This window comes from Phacochoerus africanus, chromosome 6 (genome assembly GCF_016906955.1).
Source record: "Phacochoerus africanus isolate WHEZ1 chromosome 6, ROS_Pafr_v1, whole genome shotgun sequence".
Taxonomy (NCBI): domain Eukaryota; kingdom Metazoa; phylum Chordata; class Mammalia; order Artiodactyla; family Suidae; genus Phacochoerus; species Phacochoerus africanus.
In genome coordinates, this window is record NC_062549.1 from 55,976,632 (window position 1) to 56,004,059 (window position 27,428).

Consider the following 27,428-nt stretch of genomic DNA (forward strand, 5'->3'; position numbering starts at 1 on the left):
CCCGGAGCGCGCGGGCCCGGCCGCCGGCCGCATGGAGCGCAGCGCGGCCCGTGGCTCCGGGGCGGCGGCGGCGGCGGCGGAGGCGGCAGCGCGCCGCTCGCTCACACCCACCCCCGCCCGCGGCCGCCGCGCCGCCCCGCCGTAGCCGCCGGCCGCCGGCGTCCCCGCAGGCCGGTCCAGCGAAGGCGGCGCCCGCGTCTCTGCAGCCAGTGGCAGCTGGCGGCCCGGGGAGGCGGCACCCGCAGCCCCCCGCAGCTCCCCGCAGCTCCCCGCAGCCCCGCGCGCCTGCGACCATAGCGGCCGCCCGGGCAGGAAGAGGAGGAGGAGGAGGAGGGGGGAGGTGACAAACTCTCCGGCTCCGCGCGGCGGCGGCCGGCAGCCCGCGGTCAGGCATGCAGGCGCGGCGTCTAGCCAAGCGCTCCAGCCTGGGCAGCCGCCGGGGGAGCGCCGCGCTGCAGCCGCCCGGCCCCGCGCCCGCGCCGGCCCGGGAAGGCGCGCTGCCTGGGCTCCCGCCCCCCGCCCCGGCCCCGGCCCCGGCCCCGGCGCCGGCCCCGGAGAGCTGGAGGCCGCCGCTACCAACGCCGCGCAGCGCCGGGACCGGCCCCCCTCGGGCCGCCGGGGCCGCCGCCGCCTCGTCTCCGGTGCTGCTGCTGCTAGGGGAGGAAGACGAGGACGAGGAAGGCGGGAGCAGGCGGCGGAGGGGGCTCGGGCGGGTACAGGCAAAGCCCCGAGGGGGAGCGGAGGAGGAGGATGACGACGAGGAAGACGAGGACGAGGAGGTGGTCGTCGAGGTGGTGGACGGCGAAGACGACGACGAGGACGCCGAGGAACGCTTCGTGGCCCTCGGCCCCGGCCGCGCGCTTCCCAAGGGCCCGGCCCGGGGCACATTGAAGGTGCGTGCAGGGTCCGGGGGCGCGCGCGGGACCCACTGGCGCGGGGAGGGCAGGGGCCTGGGGCCCCGGCGCGGTGCGGGCTGAGGCCGGGACCGGCGACCGCAGAGGCCGGGCCCGGAGGGGTGTGTCCGGCGGCGCAGGCGGCCGCGCGGGGCAGAGCGAGGGGACTGATGAGCTCATCGCTCGGGCCCCAGCACCTTTCCCGGCGGCCGCTCCCCCTTTCCTCCCGGGCAGGGGCGGCTGCGCTGTCCGGTGTGAGTGCGGGCAAAGGACGCTTCTCCCCGGTGAGGCGGGGAACTTGGAGTTGGGACCAGGTAGGCGCAGGTCTGCGCCGGGACCTGCGCCGGGTGAGGACAGGCGAGGTAGGAGGCAGTGAGAGGGGGTATTCTTTCCTGAGGAAGCCCGAGTGTCCACCTCCTCGTATTCTGAGGGCTAGTCAAGCTCATAGAAACTAGCAAACAGCTTCTCTTGTCAATCTCTCAACCCCGTCTGCATCCAAGAACAATTGTGGATGAGTTTCCATAACAAGCGCCTGTAAGGGAACCGGTAAACCCAGTACAGCAAAAAGCAAGCCCTGGGTTTGTATCTGCATTTTGTTGGCAGGTTTTGGCAGTACCCGCTACCCCACCACCGCGCGTTTAAACTCGACATTGTTTAGCATTTGGGTTTTTTTTCCCCTCTCTTCGACATTGCAGATGAGAGAAAAAGAGGAAATCAGAGAAAGTGTGTGTGTGTGGAAATTGGCATTTAAAATGGATGTGAGTTTCTGTTGAGAATTCTAGAGAAGTCCCTTGTGCACTGAAGCACCTAGAGATCTTTCCGTTTGTGTATCTTCAGGAGATAAGGGGTTTATTATTACACAACTGACTGGCTGGGCTTTCAGGCATGTGATTGGACAAAGCCAACCACGTTGAGGTTCATGCACAGTGTATGTTGCTAAGAAGTTTTGAGGGCAGCAAGTGGTAAGCTATGGAGTGAGCGATTTTTCTGAAGAGTGGTGCTTAAAATCAACAGAATAACTACTAGTTGTTGTATATCAGAAAGAAAAACACATAAACAAATGAAGTCAATAGATATAGACTATAAAAAATTGTCAGGGGCTTGCAGAAAAAAAGTCAGCTCCTCAAAGCATGAAATTGCAGTTGCAAAGAAATGTTAAACATCAGCATTTAGAATAGCCCCAGAGTAGACATGGCCCAAATTTCTTTCCTAGACCACCCTGGAAGTACCAGCTCTGGGAGTGAGAAATTTCCAGCCAGTAGTCACTTGGGATGATAGTTTTTGACAGTTGCTTGTTGGAACCCAGACCATGAACACACTCATTACCATGGTCGAATAAAAAGCCTGCATTGTGTCACTGGAGGATATAGCTGGGTTTGGAATTAAGTCACATGGCATTGGTGACATTAAGTAACAAGAGTAGAGACTCCTTAGCATTTTTGTCCAGAAATGCTGAAAAGATGCCTTGTGATTTGAACAGCAGTTGCACAAATCGTGATAGAAAAATTAATTATAATTTATGCTCTGTGATCAAAGCAAACCCAATGTAGGAAAAGAAAACCACAACCCAAATCTATAAAAACAAAAGAACTAGGGTGTGATAATTCACGCTATCAAAAAAGATTTTTCATATCTCCAAACAAATTTCCATTAAATTCTTTCAAAATGGGCTTCATTTTATAATGTTTTGCCCATAACTTTTTAGGAATTTATATATTGAGTCATTTGAGGTATAATTTTTACAATCTTTTACTGCTTTAAAACATTCTTGACACTGCTTCTGAAGAGGCTTTCTCATGAATAGAACAGGATCATTTTTATTCTTTAATATTTTTTTTGGCCTTGCCCGCAGCATGTGAAGGTACCCAGGCCAGGGATTGAACCTGTGCCACAGCTGCGACCCAAGTGGCTGCAGTGACAATGCTGAGTCCTTAACCTGCTGAGCTACACAGGAACTCCCAGGTTCATTTTATTCTAATGCATGTGAGCATGTCAATATCTTATGCATATTTATGCATTCATATATTCAAATATTTATTGAGCACCTAGCATGTGCCAGGTACCAGTCTAGAACACAGCAATAAGCACCTTCCAGATGCCTACATCTAGTAAGAGGAGCCAGAACAAGTCAGTCAAACAAACAAATAAATAAGCATGGCACTGGAGATTTCTATGCATGGGATGAGGGAAATCATGAAATCTAGGAGGAGAAGGAGAAAGTTAGTAGGGGGAGGGGGGCATTTGTTTGTTTCTCTCTCTCTCTCTCTCTTTTTGCTTTTTAGGGCCACACCCACAGCATATGGAAGTTCCCAGGCTGGGGGTCCAGTGTGTGCTACAGCTGCCAACCTATGCTACAGCTATAGCAGTGTGGGTTCTGAGCCTCCTCTGCACCTATGCCACAGCTCATGGCAACTTCAGATCCTTGACCCGAAGGATCAAGTGAGGCTAGGGATCAAACCTGCATCCTCATGGATACTAGTTGATTCGTTTCCACTGCGCCGCAAAGGGAACTCCCAAGGAGGGGGAGTGAGGCTAGGGATCAAACCCACATCCTCATGGATACTAGTCAGATTTGTTTCCACTGAGCCACAAAGGGAACTCCCAAGGAAGAGACATTTGTTCTAAGATCAGAGACAGGCAGCTTGGGAAGATCTTTCCAGGCAGAGGGAATAACTATTGCAGATGGCTTGAGGTGGGAAAGAGAAAAGAGTGCGTGAGGCTAGAACTAGATGTATGTCAGGGAGGCAGATAAAGGCCAGCAACATGGTCCCGGCCTTTTGCTTTTTTTAGGGCCACACCCTCAACATATGGAGGATCCCAGGCTAGGGGTCGAATGTCAGAGCTACAGCTGCCTACCTGTGCCACAGCCACAGCAACGTGGGATCCAAGCCACATCTGCAACCTGCACCAAAGTTCATGGCAATGCCAGTTCCCCGACCCACTGAGCAAGGACAGGGATCAAACCCACATCCTCATGGATAGTAGTCAGATTAGTTTCTGCTATACCAGGAAGGGAATTCCCCACCTCCTCCCCCCCCCCCTTTTTGGGCTATTTCTGTGGCATGTGGAAGTTCCTGGGCTGGGCTAGGGATTGAACCCACACCGCAGCAGTGACCCAAGGAACTGCAGTGACAATGCTGGATCGATATCCCTCTGTGCCACAAGAGAACTCCCTGGTGGGCCTCCCAACACCCCTCTTTCAGCCACATGGGCAGTGTATGGAAGTTACTGGGCCAAGTATCAAATCCAAGCCAGAGCTGTGACCTATGCCACAGCTACATGGGACCAGGAATTGAACCAGCAACACAGCAGAGACGAGTGGGATCATTAACCCACTGTGCCAGAGAGGGAACTCCCTTGGTGGGCCTTTTTAAAGTAGAATACGAAATCCTTGAAAAGTTTTAAGCAGTGAAGACATGCAAAGTGGTTGTTTTTGTTTTCTTTCGCAGTGCCCAGAACATTCAGAAGTTCCTGGGCCAGGGATCAGGCCCGAGCCACAGCCATGACAACGCTGGATCCTTTAACCACTAGGTCACCAGGGAACTCCTGCTTTGTATTTTTAATAAAGTTGCATTGTGTAGAGGATAGAGAACAGCAGGGAGAAGCAGGAGGGCCAGTTAGGTGGTGATTACTGCAGTCCCTGTGAGAGCTGAGGGCAGTTTGGACTAAGAGTGGAGTTAGGAGAGAACAAATTCAGGATCCATTGTGAAGATCTACCTATGATAACTTGCTGATGGATTAGGTGTGTGTGGGGGGGCGGTGGGGGCTGGTGACAGAAGAAAGAAATCCGGGATAAGGCCCCGATGTAAAGGTTGGCTAGATGTGTCATTTGCTGAGATTGGGAAAACTGGGAGAATACGGCTGTTTGTGAGGGGAAAAATCAGGTATTCTGTTTGGGGCATGTAAAGTCTGAGATGATGCTTAGACATGCACTGGAAAGTGCAAGTGGGCAGAGGGCTGTAGGCTATGGAGCTGAGAGCAGAGGTTAGGGCTTGAGAGAAAAAGCGGGGAGACACGTAGATGTCATTTAATGCTGGGGACGGGAAAGTGAGTGTAGCAGGTCGGAGGACAGCCTTGGGCCAGACTCTGGGGCACAGCCTGCTTAAGTTTGGGTGTGGGAGGAGAAGCCACTAAAGACGATGGAGACACAGGAGCTAAATAGGTCAGAGGAAAACTGGAAAGTGGAAAATCCACTAAGCCAAGAGAAGAAATCATTCTGAAACTGGGGAGTAGTGAACCCTGTCAGGTACCACTGGGATACTGAGTAAGATAAGGATAGAGGCATGCTTATTTGGATGAGATCATATGGAACATATTGGTATCCTTAACAGAAGATTGTGAAGTCACTGATGTGACCTGAGTGGGCTGAGCAGTAATTGGAGGTGAAGATGTAATGAGACATATAAAAAACTTTCAAGTTCTTTTAAAACTCTCTTGTTGGAAAGGAGAGTAGAGAGAAGGAGGAGAATCTGGAGGGCACATGGTCTAGATTTTTATTTTTAAAGACAGAATACAGTAGGCTCTAGTGCAGTGACTACAGCATGGTGGTGTGGTCTGTTTTGGGTAAAGGAAGTGTATTTGCCTTCTATTACTGTGTAGCAAAGTACCACATACTCTTTGGCTTAGGACCAAAGAGTATCTGGGGCTTAGGAGGTTAGAGTCTGGGCCAGGCTTGGCTAGGTCTCCTGCTGAGTCTCACAGGGCAGCCCTCAAGGTGTTAAGGGTGCTGTATTCTCATTGGGAGGCTTGAATGGGGAAGAATTCACTTCTGAGCTCACTCAGGTTGTTTTTGGAATTCATTCTCTTGCTTTGTAGGTCTGAGGATCCAGCTTCTTGATGCTGGTTACCTGTAGGCTGCCCTCAGCTCCTAGGGCCTCTTTCTCCCACCCCTGTCTCCCCTCCTGCAGGGTGTGGTTACATGGTTTCCTCAACATGACCTCTTCCTTCATCAAGTCAGCCCCTGTCTGCTGGCGAGATGGACATTTAAGGTACCATAACTCTATGGTACCAATATAACTATCATCTTTGTCATATCCTTTTGGTTAGAAGTGAATCCTGGGTTCCACCCACATCTCAGAGGAGGAGATATGCTGCAAGGGTGTGAAAACCAGGAGGTGAGCATCACTGAGGGTCACATGAAGGAGCACCAAAAATGCAGAGAAAGAGAACTGGAGGAGGCAGCTCCTTGGAAAAGTCACAGGGGAGAGTGGCCTGGAACCCAGGTATAGGGACTAGCCTTTAGCAGAAGCAAGGACCCTTCCCCACCTGAATTAGAAGATAGAGAAAGTGAGTCCAGATGTGGGTCATTGGGTGTCGGGTCATGGTCAGATAAAGTAGCGCTTGTCTGCTGGCTTCTGTTCCCCTCCTGCAAGAGGAGGAAAGACCATCAGCTGTGAGTAAAGGAGATTTGGAGCAGGAGCTAAAGCCAGGAGATCGTACTGTGGGGAATAGGAGAGCAAACATACCAGGAAAATCAGACAGAGTTGCCAGACAGTATCAAGGGCCCATCTGATGTTTGTGGTTCTACATGTACAGTGTAAGTAGTCTGTCTGGGTATGTGATTTCCCCAACTTCATTCCATTGGCTCAAGCATAGTGTAATAATAACAAAAAGAATCCTAGCTAATGTTCATTAAGTTTTGTAGTTACTATGGCTAGTGCAAGTCTAAGTGTACAGTCTCATTTAACCTTCATCACATATCCCCACATCAGGCATTATTATTGTCATCCTCATTTTACAAAGTGATAAGCAATTTATTTAAAGATACACAAGCATTAGGTGGCAGAGCAGGGGTTTGAGCCCTGGGCGGTCGAACTCCAGAGCTAGTACCCATAAACCTTATATTCTGCTGTCTTGTGTAGACAAAGCGGAGAGCTGGATTCAGCAGAGATGTGGTTTAGCCAGGAGGGTGAGCAATGGAAAGAGAGAGATAAGATATATTGCTGATGGAGTTGGCACTTCTGTGGCTGTAATAATGGACTATGGAATCTAAGGAAAGTAAGGACAGCAAGGGGCCAGGGACTGGCAAAAAAGTCATGGGTCAATGGATTGAAGAAAACAGAGGAATCAAATAAAATCAACCAAAGAACGAGAATGAAATGCAGGGCAAGTTGGATTCTAAAATAATGTTAACGTGAATGGATATTTGCTGCATACTTATAAGCCATGAACTGTGCTATGTGCTTTATATGAAGAAGAATCTCATGAGGAATTATGACTTGGGAATCAACCTGACCCCGTTCTCCAGCTGGGTATACTGACTTGGACATAAAATGCACACCTAAGGCTATATAGTCACACATGAAGCCACATCCATCCCCTATCCTTTTTTTTTTTTTGCTTTTTATGGCCACATGTGTGGCATCTGAAAGTTGCCAGGCTAGGGCTCATATCGGACCTGTAGCTGCCCACCTACACCACAGCCACAGCAACATGGAATCTGAGCTGCTTCTGCGACCAACACCACAGCTCACTGCAACGCCAGATCCTTTAACCCACTGAGCAAGGCCAGTGATCAAACACACATCCTCATGGATACTAGTTGGATTCTTTTTTTTTTTTTTTTTTAGTTTTTAATTTTTTTTAGTATTTCCCCAATACCATTTTTTTTTTCTACTGTACAGCTTGGTGACCCAGTTACACATACATGTATGCATTCCCAGTCAGATTCTTAACCCTCCGAGCCACAACAGGAATTCCCCATAGCCTGTACTTTTAATCTTCTATTTATTTGCAATGTTTATGCCCTTTTATAGCCAGAAGGCTCAGGGAAGGCTGAAGAAATCAAGAAATAGATGCTACTAAGTATCTGGATGCTTGTTACTATAATGGACCTTAATTTAGGCTTTAAATGAGAGGAGAAGAGTAACTTTGTATTACACAGTTTTCAATTTCTGATCAAGGAAACTTATATAGGAGATGCCGCTGTGGTGCAGTAGATTAAGAATCTGACTGCAGCAGCTTGGGTCATTTCAGAGGCACAGGTTCCATCCCCAGCCTCTTGGAGTGGTTTGAAGGATCTGGCATTGCTGCAGCTGTGGTATAGGTCGCAGTTTCAGCTCAAACTCAATCCCTGGCCCAGGAACTTCCCATAATGTGGCCATAAAAGGAAAAAAACATAAATAAATAAAGGAAGCTTACACATTTATGTACAATGATAAGCTTCTACACCCCCTAAAAAGAAAAATACTAACCTCCTTGGCCCTTGAATGAGAAACACTAGGTAAACAATATCTTCAACCAGAGTTTAATTAAAAAAAAAGATACGGAATTTCCATTGTGGCACAGTGGAAATGAATCCCACTAGGAACCATGAGGTTGTGGGTTTGATCCCTGGCCTCACTCAGTGGGTTAAGGATCTGGTGTTGTGAGCTGTGGTGTAGGTCACAGATGTGGCTCAGATCCTGTGTTGCTATGGCTGTGGTGTAAGCTGGTGGCTACAGTTCTGATTTGACCCCTAGCCTAGGAAACTTCACATGCCGCAGGCACAGCCCTTAAAAAAGGACAAAAGACTAAAAAAATAAAAAAAATAAAATAAATTAAAAAAAATACAAGGAGACTGTCTAACAGAGGAAGGATTCCAGAATAAGTTGTTACCCCGTGGAGGCAAAACCATAGGGGGCTGAGATAACAAGGCTCAGGGCTGTGCTCTCCAATGCTGTGTATTAGTTTAGGGACAGGAGCCAGAGAATCTGAAGGGATTGAGAATGTCTTGGGCTAATAAGTGCAGGAGAAACCTGCGTGTGAAAGACTGCTTGTCATTCAGTCAAAAGCTCATCTAGCGGAAAACTGGGAAGAAAGGTTTTTAAGTGAGATAATATGTGTCAAAGCACCCACTTTCAGGGCTTAATAAATGTTAATCGAGTGGACTCTACCTCGTATGTGCCTGCTCTTCAGAGATGATTAGCGCACCTATTAGACTATCTCTTGACTATCAGATGACTCTAAGAAGCCTTTGGCAGGGACTGGGCAGCAGGCACTGAATCCCAACTTGTTAACAAGTATGCGTGTTGCAAATGGTCTGTGTTGGCTCCAGGGAAAGGCAGGCGCTACCACCAGACAAAGTTGTCATTCACTGAATTGTCGACTGCCCGGACCTGGAAGGGAAACAGAGATGGTCTGGTAACCCAACACCCTCCTTTGAGTGCTCAGGATGCTGGGACTATGCAAGGTGAATGGCCTTGTCCAGCTTGAGCTGCTGAGCAGTTCAGGCGGGGCCAGGATTAGCTCCCTGGTCTGCCAATCCCAATTTAGCACCCACCTTGCTGGGTTGGTCTTTGGTGTACCGTGATCTGCGGTCAGTTCTCTCTCTTGGAGTTGTGGTGAGAAAAAGCTCAATTTCCTCAAGTGGCCTACCACTCACTGCTTCTCAGCTTCTATTTCTGGAATGTTCTTCCTTCTTCAGGTACCTCAGGGAGAGGTGGTCTCACTTGTGGTTGTGGGAGGGTGGACAGGACCCCCGTGACTCTTGTCTGGGCTGCTCCCCCCTCCCTGTGGCACTTCCCACAGGACACGTGTACACAGAAGATGACAATAAACAGCAAGTGAGCTCCATTTCGTTGTGAAATAGTTACATTAATCTCCAGTGTGGTGCCCACAGCATGCAGAAGTTCCCTACGCCACAGCAGTGACAGTGCAGGATCCTTAACCCACTAGGTCACCAGGGAACTCTTAGAAGACAGTTTTTTTTTTTGTCTTTTTAGGGCGGCACCTTCGGCATATGGAAGTTCTCGGGGTAGGGGGTCAAAATGGAGCTACAGCTGCTGGTCTACACCACAGTCACAGCAACGTAGGATCTGAGCCATGTCTTCAACCTACACCACAGCTCATAGCAATGCCAGATCCTTAACCCACTGAGTGGGGCCAGGGATTGAACCCTTGTCTTCATGGGTACTAGTCAGGTTCGTTACCCCCGAGCCACAATGGGTACTCCTGATGTCCTTATTTATTTATTTATTTATTTTGTCTTTTTGCCATTTCTTGGGCTGCTTCTGTGGCATACAGAGGTTCCTAGGCTAGGGGTCGAATTGGAGCTGTAGCCACCAGCCTACACCAGAGCCACAGCAATGAGAGATCCAAGCTGCGTCTGTAACCTACACCACAGCTCACGGCAGTGCTGGATCTTTAACCCACTGAGCAAGGCCAGGGATTGAACTCGCAACCTCATGGTTCCTAGTCGGATTCGTTAACCACCGAGCCATGACAGGAACTCCTGATATCTTCTTTTAAAGCTGAGGAAGCGTGACCTTTTAGTTGCCCTGTGTTGTCTCACTTTAAGGTAAATGTATGGTTTCCATGAGACTTGCTGAAATATTTAAGAAGACTTAGCAGCTCTCATACCTAGATGAATTTCTGCAATGAGAATGATTTTCCTTGGTTTTGCTGTCCATGATTCTGGTCATTCCTTCAGGAGATGTTTATTGGGGGCCTTTTCTTGCCATGTTCCTGATATGCGTGTAGGAAACAACAGTGAATAAACCAGCTTCCACTTCTGGGAAGCCCACAGCCTGGCAAATTGCTACCAAGTTGTCTATAAGAAGGTTCGCAGGAGTTCATATTGTGGCTCAGCGGTAGCAAATCCAACTAGTATCCATGAGGACACGGATTTGATCCCTGGCCTCAATCAGTGGTTTAAGGATCTGGTATTGCCATGACCTGTGGTGTAGTTTGCAGATGTGGCTTGGATGCTGCATTGCTGTGTCTGTGGCATAGGTCTGCAGCTGTAGCTGCCATTTGACCCCTAGCCTGGGAACTTGCATATGCCATGGGTGAGGCCCTAAAATGCAAAAAAAAAGAGGTTTGAAGCCCTCTTTCCTTTCTATCCCCAAGATCAAAATTAGATCAAGAGACCCTTCTTGGGTACCACGCTTTGGGATGTAATTTTGATATATACCCTAAACCCTAAAATGTTTGTAGCCAGTCTATGTAAAGAAGATTGTATGTTTTGGCCAGGAGGTAATTCCTGAAAAGCTAGTCAAAGGATGGGTTTAGATCACTGAAGTTGGCAAATAGCCTCTGTTGCTCTCATTTACTGGATGAAATGGAACAGAATATAACGCCGAGACTTGTGTAGTGGAATTTGAGTGATTAAATTCTCACACTTCATTAAATGTACTGTTTGGAAAATCTAGTATTACAATTTACCTAGGGGAAACAGGCTCATCTCTAGAGTTTTGAAGGAGAGGCTGAGATTTTAGGGTAAGAACTGTGCAGTAACATACAAGATGGGTTCAGTCATCTTGTGGAAGACGATGGAGCCTTGAGTTGCAGGGAGAGAGAAGCATCCTGCCTGTACATGGCTCCACAAGGGCTGCCTTAGAATGTGTGGTCTCTGAGATACATCGGACAATTACCAGTGACACACTTGCTATCCTTATGTTCCTGTCATAATGGAAGGTTGAGTGAAAGTGAAATCTCCCTGATGCAGACTGATTAAGGATGGCTAGTCAAAATAAGTGAATGTCCAAAGTGCTCCAACATTCTAAGTTAAATCCAATTTTTTTAGAGACTAAGTGCCTCGAAATATCATACGATAAAACCCTCAGACAGGATAATTTTATTTTTTGATTTTTTTTCTAGCTTTATTGAGATATACTTGACAAAATTGTAAGATATTTAAAGTGTCCATCATGATGATTAGCTATACATAAATGTGAAAGAATTCCCTTCACCTAATTCATTGACACATGTGTCATCTAACATATTTTTCTTTTTTGGTGAGAACTTTTAAATTCTGCTGTCTTAGCAATTTAAATCATACAGTACTGTGTTATCAATTATAATCTTCATGTTATTCAGTAGAACTCTGACCTCGTTCATCTTTTAGCTGAATGTTCATACCTTTTACCAAACTCTCCCTATTTCCCCAAGCTTTCAGTCCCTGACGACAATTTTTCTACTTTCTGTTTCTGCATTTGACTTTTTATTTCCATTCCACGTATAAGTGGTGCCATGTAGTATTTGTCTTTTTCTGTCTGGTTTATTTCACTTAGGATAATTTTAGCCCATGAATATGACCTTTGTTATGGGCTTGTCAATAAGGGAGGAGGCAACATGGTTGAGTCAAAGCAAATGATCCTGCTCTCTGCTCCCCTCCCCACTGTTTTCTTTGTGAAAATCGAGAAGCAATGTAACACAGGTTCTGGGTTCACATCCTGGCCTTTCTACCTGCTGGTTGGTTGTACCACCTTATCAAGTTATGTAATGTCTTTGTGCTACGCTGTTGTCAAAATTGGGATACTGTTGTTCTATCATTGCCTATTGTTATTAAAAATGGCCCAGAGACCTCCTTAAATTAGACATGGATAGAAATTTATTGCTTTTATTTCCTTGTAGATTCCAGGAAGGAATCTTTTGTAAAACTTTGTTCAAGGATCCAAAATGCCACAGTTGTTTTTGAGTGTTGCAGCCTCCCCCTTGTTCCATGCCACCAAGGTATTTCAGAGAGATGCTTCTTGAAGTGAAGCAGTTCATCTGAACTCTGTGGTGTTCCATTGTATCAGTGGTGAGCGAGCATCTTCCCTTTCAGCTCAGGAAGCTGTGAGTCATTTATCTACTTGTGCAAAGAGAACCAAAACATTCTCTCTCTTATGTTCATCCGTCTGTTCAGATCTCTAGCTTTTATATTGGAAAAACCCTGACCACCGGCCGAAGCAGCGGGAAAAGGCTCACCACACAGGCTGAATATGTGTGCTGAAAACCTGCGGTGGAAATACAGTGATGTCATCTTTCTCCTCTAACTTGCATGTGGCTGAGATCCTCTGGGGCGTGGATTTGCCCTTTCCATCCTTCTTGGCATTGGTGTCTGGGACCTGTTGTACTTTTGTTTGGTGAAGAAGTCCTTCTTTGTTCTTTGGGTGGATGGGGGTGCATAACCCAAAGTAAACGTCTGAACTCGTGTTCTACCTCCTTCTACTATTGGGAGCTATCTGGAAGAGGGAGAAAAGGACTCTGTGGTTAAGGAACTTGGGGAAATTCCAGTTAAAAAGAGAGCCTTTTTTTTGAATTATCGAATGTTTTGAATGTAGAAAAAATTCAAAGAGTAGTGCACCATCTATTTACCTATCAATAATTTATTGACCCTCGATGCCAAGGGTCATTTTGAGTTTCTAAGCAGGTGAATATAAATTGTGGTATTTACATATTTATTGGACTACAGAGCCTTTTTATTCCCCTAGAGTATCTTTCCTTTGGGATACATTTTGGGAATACTGATTTATAATAATTTTTCTAAATGGGAAATCTAGAGATAAGTGGCTTATCCTTGGGATAAATAACTAAAAATGCATTATTGGGAGTTCCCGCCATGGCACAGTGGAAACGAATCTGACTAGGAACCATGAGGTTGCTGGTTCGATCCCTGGCCTCGCTGCTCAGTGGGTTAAGGATCTGGCATTGCTGTGGCTCTGGCATAGGCTGGCAGCTGTAGCTCCGATTGGACCCCTAGCCTGGGAACCTCCATATGCAGCGGTTGCAGCCCTAAAAAAAAAAAAAAAAGCATTATTACACAAATAAGATTATATACACATAGAAAAGTTAAGATATGGCTAGTGAGTCATGCAAGCTTTGAAATTTTTCTTCCCATAAAGCTCCTTATTTCTTTAGCATCAAGTTTCTTTAAAAAAGGAGTATTTTATGTGGTGACTTTTCACTTGTTTATCTGTGAATACCTTTCTTGTGAGTGAAGTTTAAAAAGTGCTAACTTCAGGCTCTGTGATGGGTCTAATGTGGGAGACTGGAGATATGGGATATTCTTTCTTTTTTTTTTTTTTGCCTTTTAGGGTTGCACCCATGGCATATGGAGGTTACCAGGCTAGGGGTGGAATCATAGCTACAGCTGCTGGCCTACACCACAGCCACAGCAACGCAGGATCCAGTCCATATCTGCAACCTACCCCACAGCTCATGGCAATGCCAGATCATTACCCCACTGAGTGAGGCCAGAGATCGAACCCCCCACCTCATGGTTCCTCATCAGATTCATTTCTGCTGTGCCACAATGGGAACTCCAGATATGGGGTATTCTATCACGACAGAATTAAAAGGGGCTGAGGGAGCAAAAAACCACAGGGTGCTGATGCCCAGGCAGCTATATTTAATCATATGCTTTCTACATTCTAGAAGAAAAAAGGTGGGAAATCTGAGACTTGTTTAAATGAAAAGAACATATAAATTCACTGGGATACTAGGATTGACACATTTTCTATCAGTAGTAGTACGACTACTGCAACTAAAGGGGCTAAGCATTTGTGAACAGGTAGTACATTGGGTAAGGACTCTTTATTAGAAATTGTGCAATATTTATTTCAGTATCATCCAACATTCCATGCATTGTATTGTATAGAGGGCTCTCATAGCTAACTTGGGAATCTTGGAAAGTGGATATTATTATCTCTATTTTAGAGATGTGGAAAATAAGCTTTGGAGAAGAATAGGGCAGTTTCTGTGGGAAAATATATATAGTAATTTTTACCAAATGACATATTTGTCAAACATTTCAGAAAACATTTGGGACCAACAGATTTAAAAAAATAATTGGAATTGTTACCTAAGCAACAATGGAAGTTTAAGGCGAGAAGGGCTTTATTTTGGAGTAAATTTTAAATTAAAACAATGTGAAATACAATTTTCATAGGTTGTCATAAACACTGTCATGTAGCTTGTTTATGCTTTCCAAGTTGGCTACAAGTGCTTGCTGAAGAACAAACCTCACTAATTTCTATTAATTTGGGTTAGGACTCAAGTTTAATTTAAAGCATAATTTTTTTAATGTTAGCTTTTGACAGTGTTTTCAATTAGCAGGTACACATACTTACAACTCAAAGGTAGTGTAACAAAATGTCAGAAAAAGAGTAGAAATATTAGAATAAGGATCTTAGGACTTATACAAGTGAATATGGGGAAAGTATCTGAAGGAAAAATAGTCTTTTTCATTGGATATTACTTGCAGTAAAAATTATCTTAGAAAAAGGAGGAAAATGGACCTCTGAGCCTATGTAAGCATCAAAACTCTGGCATCTTAAGAGTAAGAAAGAGTTGATGACACGATAGGAGGAGCCTTGGAAGGGTCGAAATGACCCAGGGTAGGGTTACTGGAAAGGGAACAGGGACAGCCATTTGCATTTCCTGTTGCATGAGTGCTTTGTTGGTGTTTAAGAGGTTCTGAAAATGTGTTCTTAGCCATCTGTTGGGTGACAGCAATATTTTTCAACTCTTTATTCTTATTCTGAAAGAGTTTTTCTATTCAAATACGTCTTTCTCTCTATTCCCTGTATTGATTTTTGTCACTTGAATTTTTCTTGCAATCTCGCAGAGGTTATTAGAGAAAATTATTTTGACTTAAGAAGCTGTAATAGAAATGATGTAGTTCATTGTTTGTAAACTCTGCCTATCTTTATGTATGAAAGCTGAGATACCTCAAAGAACTTGTTTAAATTCAGTGACAAGTTAATGGTTTGATTGTTTAAAAAATTTGTGTGAGTGTTTGTGTGTGTGGGGGTGCTGTTTCACCCAGTCTCTAAAAAATTTGTGTGAGTGTTTGTGTGTGGGGGGGTGCTGTTTCACCCAGTCTCATGGTTATTTCATTCAACAAGTATTCTCCGAGCTCCTACTCTTTGTCAGCCCCAAGGATACAGGAAAGAAAAGACCTGCAAGCCTTCCCTATCCTGAGAACTTCACATTCTACAGACAGTAAACTTGGCAGATGGTGGTGTGTTGCTGAGCGCATCACGTATGGAGGAAGAAAAGATTTGGGTTGTAAAGGGGGAATCGAGAGTTCTGTCTTGGAGTTCCCATTGTGGTTCCGCAGATTAAGAACACAACTAGTATCCATGAGGATACGGGTTTGGTCACTGGCCTTCGTTCAGTGGGTTAAGCCACAAAGTGGCATAGGTCGCAGGTGCTCCCTGGATCTGGTATTGCTGCAGCTGTGGCATAGGCTACAGCTGTGGCATAGGATGCATCTGCAGCTCCGATTCAGCCCCTATCCTGGGAACTTTTGTATGCTTCAGGTGAAAGAGTTCTGTCTTAACTAGGTTAAGATTAAGATGCCTGTTATACCTCCAGATAGAGAGGTCACGTAGGCTGAAGATCCAGAGAAGACAGACCTGGAGACAGAAATCAGAAGTCATGAGCACAAGGACAGTATTTAAAGTGACAGGGCTTCTACGCACTTGGGAAGAAGTGTAGGTAGAGAAGGGGTGGTGCTTAGGACTGAGCTCTGAACACTTCCAGTGGCTCCATCTCTCTCTATTTCTTTCAGCACCTTTAGTATGATGTAATTCATGTAATATACCATAAAATGGTCCCTTTCAAAGTACACAAGTCAGTGTTTTTTGATATATTCCCAGAGTTGTACAGCCATCACCACAATCTAATTTTGGAACATTTTCGTCCCTCCCCAAAGAAACCCTGTATCCCTCATCAGTCTCCACTCCATACTCCTTTGCATGCAGTTATACTTGTGTTATTCTACTTTATTTTTCAGTGCCAATAAGTCTTTATTCATTCACTGTGCTTTTTCAGAAAGAAGAGAACGCAAGAGGGAGAAGAGGGTTAGTGTGTGTTAGAAAACAGCAAGAGAAGTAAGGGAAAGGAAGAATTCGAGGCAGTGAAACCAACTGTCTAATGACTATATCCCAATGCTGGGGTCACCACAGCCCAAGGGAGTCCAGTCTCCTGCAGTTCAGGAGAAAGGAGAAAGGAATCAGAGAAAGGACACAGGAAGGTCCTTTTTCTCTTCCTTCTTATAAATTTCAGATAAAACATCGGTTTCTAGCAGTCAAGATGGAGTTGAATTATATCCAGTCTATCTCCTGTTAGATAATCATGTGTCCAGACATCAGGCGTTTGCATCAGCAGAAGAGTTCCTGAGTGGGAACTCTTGTGGCGCAGTGGCGCAGTGGTTAATGAATCCAACTAGGAACCATGAGGTTGCAGGTTCGATCCCTGGCCTTGCTCAGTGAGTTAAGGATCCGACGTTGCTGTGAGCTGTGGTGTAGGTTGCAGACGTGGCTCGGATCCCATGTTGCTGTGGCTGTGGTGTAGGCTGGTGGCTACAGCTCCGATTCAACCCCTAGCCTGGGAACCTCCATATGCCATGGGAGCAGCCCAAGAAATGGCAAAAAAAAGACAAAAAAAAAAAAAAAGTCCCTGAGTGAATTGGGTTGGCTCTTTTCTTTCTCTGTCTCCCACTCTTGAGTTTTTATGTGGGAGCCCCTCTACCTGCTGCCCAGACCTAATTCTCTCTACCTTAGGATCTGAGAATCATAAACATCTTTGGTGCACACAGATTTAGCAGTAGATGTGTTTGACATGAATGCAATAAGGAATCAACTTCAAGCATAGGGATATGGGCTCGAAATGAGGGCTAGAAAGTTCCCGGTTTATTCAGGTTTTTTTTTTTTTTTTTAACACAAGTCTTTAAGGATTTAGAGTCATCATGAGAATTAAGTATGGACGTGTGTCTTGTTTGTTTTGGCTAAAGGTAGGACATCAGTCAAGTTTTCAAGACAAAAGATCCTGTCCAAAACAGGAAGTAAAGCCAGGAGCAGAATGGATAAGGAACACCCCCTATGTGAAAAGTGGCACCAGGCTTATAGCTCAGATCTTCGTGCCTGATGCAGAATCTTTTGCCAAAAACAAACAAAAATTGCTTTGGATATTTTTTCTTTTAATAAAAAAAGAAATTTGTAAATAACACCCCAAAACAACATGAGAAAGAGCAGCACAGATATATTTACACAAACCAGATCACAGAGCAGTCACTGAACCTGCAACTTGTGAAGTACCGCAAAGCTCAGATAAATCCAAAAACTGGAGGGAACTGCATTTGGGAAGACTGGGTCCAGGAGCCTACATCTTGTGCGCTGTGTCCTGTTACATCGTGTATTTCAGCACACAGTGCTCAGCGAGGTAGGTCGGTGCTGATCTCCTACTGTGTCAGCAGAGTCGTCCTTTCCCCATTAGGCCCACCTGAACACTATTATCACCACTGCAGCAGGGGACACTGGCTCGGGAACCACAAAGAAGCTCTTGTTTGGAGGACCATCTGGAAGCCACATAGAAGTAGAGTATTGAAAGATTAAGGATTCTCTTTTTGTTTCAAGCACACATCCCTGGCAGCCTGGGAGAGTATGGAGGTTTCATGTTCAAAATCTTGCCTACCTTAACATTACTTTGAGATTTTTATATGTGTAAGACTGTGTGTCCTTACACACACACACACACACAGCTACACATACCTTTGTGTGGTGTAGCCTTAGTCTGATCCAACAGAGGATAAGATCTCATGTGTAAATGTGTAAAGTGAGCTGGTATCCCAGAATTAAAAGTTTAATCAGGGATCATTAATATATATGTATTAATACACACACACATTATTCACAAGTCTTACTCTCTTTGTTTTTACTTAGGCCCTTTTGCCAACTCAGACCTCTTTTAACCTCTGGGTCCCCAACCTGATCAGGGCTGATTTCCAAACATCCAGGTAAGAGGAAAGTCAAAGTTATTCTTCAAAGTTATTCCTGCTCTGCAGATCTGGAGCTACTGACTTATCCATGAGATTGCTTCTGTACCTGAGAACACAGTGTAGGAATCAGGCCTCTTGGAATAATGGACTCAAAAATAGAAAATCAAAAAAAGTTATATTAGGGGGAATTCCCATCGTGGCTCAGTGGTTAACGAATCCGACTAGGAACCATGAGGTTGCGGGTTCGGTCCCTGCCCTTGCTCAGTGGGTTAACGAACCGGCGTTGCCGTGAGCTGTGGTGTAGGTTGCAGATGCGGCTCGGATCCCGCGTTGCTGTGGCTCTGGCGTAGGCCGGTGGCTATGGCTCCGATTGGACCCTAGCCTGGGAACCTTCATATGCCGCAGGAGCAGCCCAGGAAATGGCAAAAGGACAAAAAAAAAAAAGTTAAGAAAAATTAAAACAATTTAGGTGCACAACAAACATCACTCATACTGTTGAGAACCATGACCCAAGTTAGAGTTAAGAGAAAACAAAGTTGTCATAGATCAGAATGGCAAGGGAGTGAACACCAGGGGCAGCAGGCCCGCAGGTGTTATCTCAAAACCCTTTTTTCTACTGTTATAACCCATGGCTTAGTATAGTTCCTAGCACCCGGTACCTACAGTAGGTCATGGACGGGAACAAAACAGGGAAAAACCCTGCCCTACCCTGAGAGAGTCCCTACCACACAGAGTAGTGGCTTCTTGAGCCTATAAATCTGGTCTGATGGTTTATCTTTACTTTAGCATAGGAAATATATCCCCCATCAAAAGGAAAACAGTGTACCTATCCAGGCTATTTTCTAGCCCTAGAACCTAAAACCTATGATCAGAGATAGAGAAGGATATGTCTTATAATGTTAAAAAAGTCAATTTATCAAGAAGACATGAAATCCCAGTATTTGTATACCTAATACAGCTTCAAAATTTATGAAGTAAAAGCCTGCAGAACCAAAGGGAGAAATAGACAAATCTACAATTATAGTTGAATATTTTAATTACTCTCTCAATTATTGATGGTTGGTAACAAGAAAACATAAGGATATAGAATATTTGAACAATACTGTCAACCAACTTAACAAAATTAACATTTGTAGAACACTGCACTGAGTAATTGGAAAATAAATACTCCTTTTAATTGTATAATAAATATTTACAGAGATACACTGTATACAGTAGGCAAAGCCAAGTCTCAGTATATTTCAAAGGACTGAAATCAAACAGAGTATATTCTCTGACAATAATGGAATTAAATTAAAAAAGTTAATAAAAAGGGTAACTAGAAAATCCTCAAATATCTGAAAATCAGTCAGTATTCTTCTAAATAATCAGTTGGAAGAAAGAAGAAATCATAATGGCAATTAGAAAAGAGCTTTAATTGAAAATTAAAATGCATCAAAGTTTGTAGAAGTTAAATCGCTGCTTGGAGGGAAACATTGAGCTTTAAACCAATGATCTAATCTTCCATCCCAAAAATCTAGAAAACTAAGAGAAAGGAAATCAAAAAGATATGATGGGAGAGCAATGGAATAAAAAGTAGAAAACAATAGAGAAAATCTATGAAACCAAAAGCAGATTCTTTGAGATCACATTGATAAACTCCTAGCTATACTGATTTTTAAAAAGAGGGAAAGCACAAATCACTAATATCCAGAATGAAGATGTTATACAGATCTACAGACTTTAAAAGGATAATTGGGACATACTACTTTATGTTAGAAGACTTCATGCCAGTGCATTTGACATCTCGTATGAAATGCGTAAATTCCTTAAAAATAAATTAATGAAACTGAGTATTAGAAGTACCATAATGTTTGAATAACTTAGACTATCTGTGAAAGAAATGGAGTTTATAACTGAAAACCTTTGCATATGGAAAACTCCAGGCCTGGATACTTCACCAGTGAAATAATTAAGGAGGAAGTATGCAATGCTAATCTTATAAAAACCTTTACCAAAAAAGAGGAAGATGGAATCTTCTAATAAATTTTATGAGGCCAACATAACCTGAATACTAAAAACATACAATGACATTACAAATAAAGGACATTATAGACTTTCACATATACATAGTCATGAAAATACTAATCATGATACTAACAAATCAAGATATTACTAATCATATAAAAGTGGGTAATACATTATAACCAAAGTTTCTTTTTTTTTCTTCCAGGAATGTAATTTTGGTTAAATTCTTAAAAATCAATTGGTATAATTAACTATATGAATTCAATAGAAAGGGAAAAGGCACATGATCATCTCAATAGATGCAGGGAAAACAAAATTCAACACTTATTCATGATTAAAAAAACCTCTTTTGGAGTTCCCATCATGGCTCAGCAATTGATGAATCTGACTGTCATCCATGAGGATGTAGGTTCCATCCCTGGCCTCACTCAGTGGGTTAAGGATCCAGCATTGCCATGAGCTCTGGTGTAGGTCACAGACACAGCTTGGATCCTGCATTGCTGTGGCTGTGGCTAGGCCAGCGGCTGCAGCTCTGATTCAACCCCTAGCCTGGAAACCTCCATATGCCGAGGGTGTGGCCCTAAAAAGCAAGAACAAAACAAAACAACCCCCCCAAGAACAAAACAAACAAACAAAACCTCTCAACACATTAGCATGATGAAAATTCTCAAACTGATAAAAAGCATTTATGTATGAAACTTATAATATCACACTTAATGGCAAGATAATTTCCTCCACCAATATTAGGAACAAGACAGAGATGTGTACTGTAACCCCTTTATTAAATATAGTGCTAGAGCTTTAGTCAGTGTGATAGGGCAAGAAAAATAAATGAACAGCATCAAGATTAGGATAAAAGAGTAAAACTGTCTCTATGTGCAGATGGCATGCTCACCTGCAGAGAAAAACCTAAGGAATAACAAAACTACCAGAGTTAATTGGTGAACTTTGCAAGACTGAAGTATACAAGGTCACTTTACAAAAATCAATGGCATGTACTGCACTGAAAAAAATGAAAATTAAAAACAAATGTTTATAATGGCATCAAAACTAAACTCTTGGGGTAATTCTCTGGTGACTGCTGTGGCATGGGTTCAATCCCTGACCCAGGGACTTCTGCATTCCATGGGCATGACCCTCCCCCCCCCCCCCCAAAAAAAAAAACACTCGGGGATAAAATTAGTGAAACTGTACCAAAAATATGTGTGAAATCTATTATACATTCACGGGAGTAATTAAAGAGGACCTAAACAAATGAGTTGATATACCATGTTCAATTGGAAAACTCAGTATGATTAAGATGTCAGTTCTCCACAGATTGGTTTATAGATTCAATGCCACCCCAGTGGAAATCTCAGTGGGACATTTTATAGAAATTTACAAGCTAATAGAAAATGTCTATGGAAATGCCAACTAATATGATAGAAAAATAAGAACAATATTGGAAGACTTAACTCTCCTTAATTTCAGAACTTTAAAGTGAGTTATCAGGACAGCGTGCTCCTGGTGCTGTAGGAGAGAAAGATAGGTTCATGTATCAGAGAAGCCAAATATTGACCCACACAGAAATGGTTCAACAAAGGCACCAAAGAACTTTAGTGAAGCCTTTTCAACTAATGGTCCTAGAAAGACTATCCATATAGATAGAAAAAACCTGTACCCTGACCTAGCATCATACACAAAAATTAATTCAAAATGAATCAAAGATATAAATATAAAAGCTAAAACTTATAAAGAAAATGAAATAAAATCTTGGCAACCTTCGGGTGATCAAAGACTTATTTAGATACAAAAGGACTCTAGTAGAAAAAGAATAATTAGACATTATTAAATTTAAATATGTATCACCATCAAAAGACACAATTAGAAAATAAATGAATAATTAAACTCCCCCTACTATTACTTTTATCTGAGAATATCCAAACATTGCGTTCATTTGATGCCTACTCAGTACCAGCCCTTTTGCTAGATTCAGAGAATGTACTGTTGAAGATGTGGTCTTCACGGAACATTCAATTTAGTGAGAGAAATAGACAAATAAATAATTACAGGAGTTCCCGTCATGGCTCAGCAGTAATGAACCCGACTAGTATCCCTGAGAACTTTCGTTCAATCCCTGGTTTTGCTCAGTGGGTTAAGGATCCGGTGTTGCCGTGAGCTGTGGTATAGGCTGGCAGTTACAGTTATGATTAGACCCCTAGCCTGGGAACTTACCTGTGTTGTGAGTGCGTGTGGTCCTAAAAGGACAAAAGTAAAATAAATAATAAGTATGTAATTACAATACAAAATGACAACTTCAAGGATGGTGAAAGTATAAAACTCTGATTACAGTTTTTCATTGTACAAATGTAGAAACCTAACAATGGTTAATAATTTGCTAAGTTGCAAAGCCAGTCTAAGCTCATATTTGCTGACTCCTATTCTGCCCCCTGCCTTCTACCTCCCCCGCCCCCCTTTATGTTGGTCTAAGCAAAGGGACTGGAATATTAAACTTAGGCTTAGTGGCCAGGATCAAGTAGCAAATGGTATTCATGCTTTTAGTTTACTATGAAGAGAAGGGGAATTGTAGCTATTTAAAGAAATTCCATTCCAGCATGGCTGTTTTTAAAGCCAGTTTTTCAGACTGTGATATCTCCATCAAAGTTAGGTGGGTTTCAGAGTTCCTATCATTCGTGGCTCAGCAGAAAAAAATCTGACTAATATACATGAGGATGTGGGTTTGATCCCTGGCCTTGCTCAGTGGTTTAAGGATCTGGCATTGACATGAGCTGAGGTGTGGTTTGCTGTGGCCGTGGTGTAGGCCAGTAGTTGTAGCTCCAATTAGACCCCTAGCCTGGGAACCTCCGTATGCCGTGGGTGTGGCCATAAAAAACAAACAAAAAAAAAACAAAAAAAAAGAAAAAAGAAAATGGAAGAACAAGCATGCTATTGTGCAAACATTCTAAACATTCTTGTTGATTTTCCTCTATCACCTTCCTTCTCTGTATCTTATTTATTACCAAGTCATATTTGTTTTTATTCTACCATGTTTTTTTCATCCTTAATAATTACTCTCTTCATTCTTATAGTATCCTCATTGCTTACTTTTTGCTTCCATTCCCTCCTCCTTAAAGTCTGTTTTCCACAAAACTGCTAAAATAATCTTTGATTTTGTATAACTTTTTCATATCATAGAAGCAGTACTTCTGATAATTCAAAAGTCCCCTCCAGAAGGAAACAGGAACTAATAATCACCTGCAATTCCACTCATCTTTCACGTTGCTGTGAATATCCTTCCAGACCACAAGAGTGATGATATTTACAGGGAGGTTACTTAGCTGGCAACCTCTATTCTTGGTGACGTACCTTAAAACAAAAAAGTAAGCTACACGATGCTTAAGGAGCTGAAATGGATGTGAAAATACAGCTCTTACTTTAATTCAAATCAGAAATCATTTCCTTAGTGCTATGGTATACAAAACACCATTCTAGGCATTTTGGGGGCTCAAAGATAACAAAGATTGTTTATTTTTCAGGAGGACTCAGTCTGTGGAGAAACACAAACCCATTGCCTTATTCACTCTCTTAACACTCAATCCCAGCAAATGTGGTCATGTGGTTTCTTGGCTCACAGCAAATGAAAAGTAGGGAATGAGCAGAAAGAGAGTACATCTCTCCATTAGCAGGCGACATCCTAAGAGCAACAAGCATGAAACTGATGTCTATGGGATATATGGAATCTTACTTAAAACACTGTACAAGTGAGCACAGGAAATAAAAAGTTTTTAAACTCCAGATCCATTTAATATGGTGGCAAGGAGTTCCTGAGGATGTATCACTCTCAGTTACAGTTTAATAACCTTTCTATGACCTTGTACCATCTAGAAAGTTTCTTATGCTCAGTAGAGTAGCAGGAAGGCAATGAATACATTTTTGAGAAATTTACAACCAAACCTATTAAACTTTATCTGTCAAAACAATGGAAACCTCCATTATTAAAAATTGGCTTTTGTGGCAAATGTATCCTAACATTATTAGGCTTGATATTTTTACCATGAAGACAACAGTATGGAAGTACCTCCCAAATAATTTCATTCATCTCCAACAGCTGTCTAAGGGTGCTTTTTTTTTTTTTTTTTAGTTTCTCAGGGCCGTACCTTTAGCATATGGAAGTTCCCAGGCTAGGAGTCAAATCAGAACTGCAGTTGCCGGCCTACACCACAGCTACAGCAATGCGGGATCCGAGCCATATCTGCAACCTACACCATGGCTCATGGCAACGCCAGATTCTTTATTGTACTCAGTGAGGCCAGGGATGGAACCTGAATCCTCATGGATACTAGTCGGGCTTGTTACTGCTGAGCCACGGTAGGAACTCCGTCTGAGGGTTCTTGTTAGCAAAGCCCCATATTGTTTTCCTGTCCTTCCTTTCCAGGTACAGATCTTAAAGGTCCAAGAGATGATATTCTAGCCTTAGTGTCCAGAATACATAGAACATTATAACACACAGTGTGTTTTTCAAGAGGATCCCTATTGACTGTGGACACCTTTCTCAGCTGCTGTGTTCCAAGTGGGGTGACCCTCGAGTTTACCTACCAACAAAATATGTCCCATCTCCAAATGGCTATAATATATAGGATCCGAAACAAGCATGGATTTTTCTCTCTCAGCTTTTACTTCTAAATGGGAGTCCTGAGAGATCCCAGCCAGGGTCGGCTGGGGGAAAAAAAAAAAAAGTTCCCGCCTATGTACTTGGCGCAGTGCATGCCTTTTTTCTAGATCATGAGAATAAACTTGCCCCTGCTTTCCAAAAACAAACAATAGCCCAGTCCAGCAGGCTGATGGCTGGTCTGGTCAGGAAGCAAGCCTGCCAAGTTTGTCACCTGCTTTATGTCAAGCACTTTCCCAGGGTCCCCACCTGAGGCATTCCTGTCAAATAGGGGAAACAAATATGTTTGCAGATACCCACAGTCCTGCCTTTTGAGGTCTGTAGTAACGAGCTCAGAAGTGCTCTGGGAACACAGAAAGGGGCAAGTAAACTACTTTAGAGGGCCCACCAGGGCTTTGGAGTAAATGATGTTAGAACTAAGTCTGAGGCTGAGACAGGATTGTAAAGTAGAGAAAGGAGAATGATACTCTAGGCAAAACACAGAACAGCGAGAGTAGCAAGTGCAAAGACCAAAGGACATGGAGGAGCCTGGTGGAAGGACAGGGTGGTGGCGGCAGGCCCTAGTGCCAGACTGCATGAGCTTTTCTGACTTTGCCCATGACCTGCCATCATGTAAGAAGGATTTCAATTTTTGGTGTTCTTTTTATAGCTGCACCTGTGATATATGGAGGTTCCCATGCTAGGGGTTGAATCAGAGCTGCAGCTGCTGGCCTAAGCCACAGCCATGGCAACATGGGATCCAAGCTGCGTCTGTGACCTACACTGCAGCTTGCAGCAATACTGGATCCTTAACCCACTGATCAGGGCTAAGGATTGAACCTGCATCATCGTGGACACTATGTTGAGTTCTTAACCTGATGAACCATAATGGAAACTCTAAGTATTTTAATTAATTAATTAATTAATTAATTAATGTCTTTTCTGGGGCCACACCCGTGGCATATGGAGGCTAGGGGTCTAATTGGAGCTGTCCAAGGAAGATGTACAGATGGCCAACAACCACATGAAAAAATGCTCAACATCTCTGATTATAAGAGAAATGCAAATCAAAACTACCACCTCACATCAGTCAGAATGGCCATCATTAATAAGTCCACAAATAGCAAGTGCTGGAGGGGGTGTGGAGAAAGGGGAACCCTCCTGCACTGCTGGTGGGACTATAAACTGGTATAGCCACTATGGAGAACAGTTTGGAGATACCTTAGAAACCTATACATAGAACTTCCATATGATCCCACAATCTCACTCTTGGGCATCTATCCAGACAAAACTCTACTTTAAAGAGACACATGTACCCACATGTTCATTGCAGCACTATTCACAATAGCCAAGTCATGGAAACAACCTAGATGTCCATCGACAGAGGATTGGATTAGGAAGATGTGGTATATACATACAATGGAATACTACTCATCCATAAAAAAGAACAACATAATGCCATTTGCAACAACATGGATGAAGCTAGAGACTCTCATACTGAGTGAAATGAGTCAGAAAGACAAAGACAAATACCATATGGTATCACTTATAACTGGAATTAATATACAGCACAAATGAACCTTTCCACAGAAAAGAAAATCATGGACTTGGAGAATAGACTTGTGGCTGCCCCAGGGGAGAGGGAGGAAGTGGGAGGGATCGGGAGCTTGGGGTTATTGGATACAACTTGGAATGGATTTACAAGGAGATCCTGCTGAGCAGCATTGAGAACTATGTCTTGAAACTCATATTGCAACAGAATAAAGGGTGGGGAAAAATGTATACATGTAAGAGGAACTTGGTCCCCATGCTGTATAGTGTAAAAAAATTAAATAATAAAACAAGAAAACAAAAACAACAACAAAAAACAACAAAAAAATAGCAACTGAACCATTAAAGGTGAAAACATCAAAAAAAAAAAAAAACTTCTAAAATTAAAGCACGTACTTCCTGCCCCACTGAGGATGTACTTGGCAGCTTAGGAACATAGAGCGCTGGGGTTTTCATGTGGAGACTCTTAATGTCATTCAGAGCTGTTAACATCTCAGTGAAATGGCCCCAGATTTCTGTAATTTTGCAGATTTTGTTGTTCTTCTGTTTGGGGGTATTTGTGCTTCTTCTGCTTCCCAATCTCACGTTAAAAAAAAAAAAAAAATTCATGGTTCTGAAGATTACCATTTTACTAACAGTAAAGCCCACAGTCTTCAAGACGAATAGTTCCTTTCTCAGCACTGAAAGATCTTCCAAATTCTTGGCGATGTTTATAGAAGTCTGTGTCTAGACATGTGGAGGACTTGTGTCTTTAAAAGAGGAATGCAAAAAATTGGACTATATTAGCTCTTTTTCATTCTCATAGAAGCCAGGGCAAAGTAGTGTGAGAAAGGTAAATAGCCCAGCTCACATCAGCACCACTTTTAATCAAATGCCTGAACTT

General features: G+C 43.4%; 1 protein-coding gene across 1 annotated transcript in view; it reads left to right on the forward strand.

Annotated features, from left to right (window-relative positions):
• Positions 1-229: 229 nt before the first annotated feature.
• ZNF704 (zinc finger protein 704) overlaps positions 230-27,428 on the forward strand; it is a 266,656-nt gene continuing 239,457 nt past the window's right edge. Inside the window, exon 1 of the mRNA XM_047783687.1 lies at positions 230-893. Within this exon, the coding sequence (XP_047639643.1) occupies positions 393-893 (501 nt within the window). The 5' untranslated portion in view covers positions 230-392. The remainder of the gene's footprint in view (positions 894-27,428) is intronic.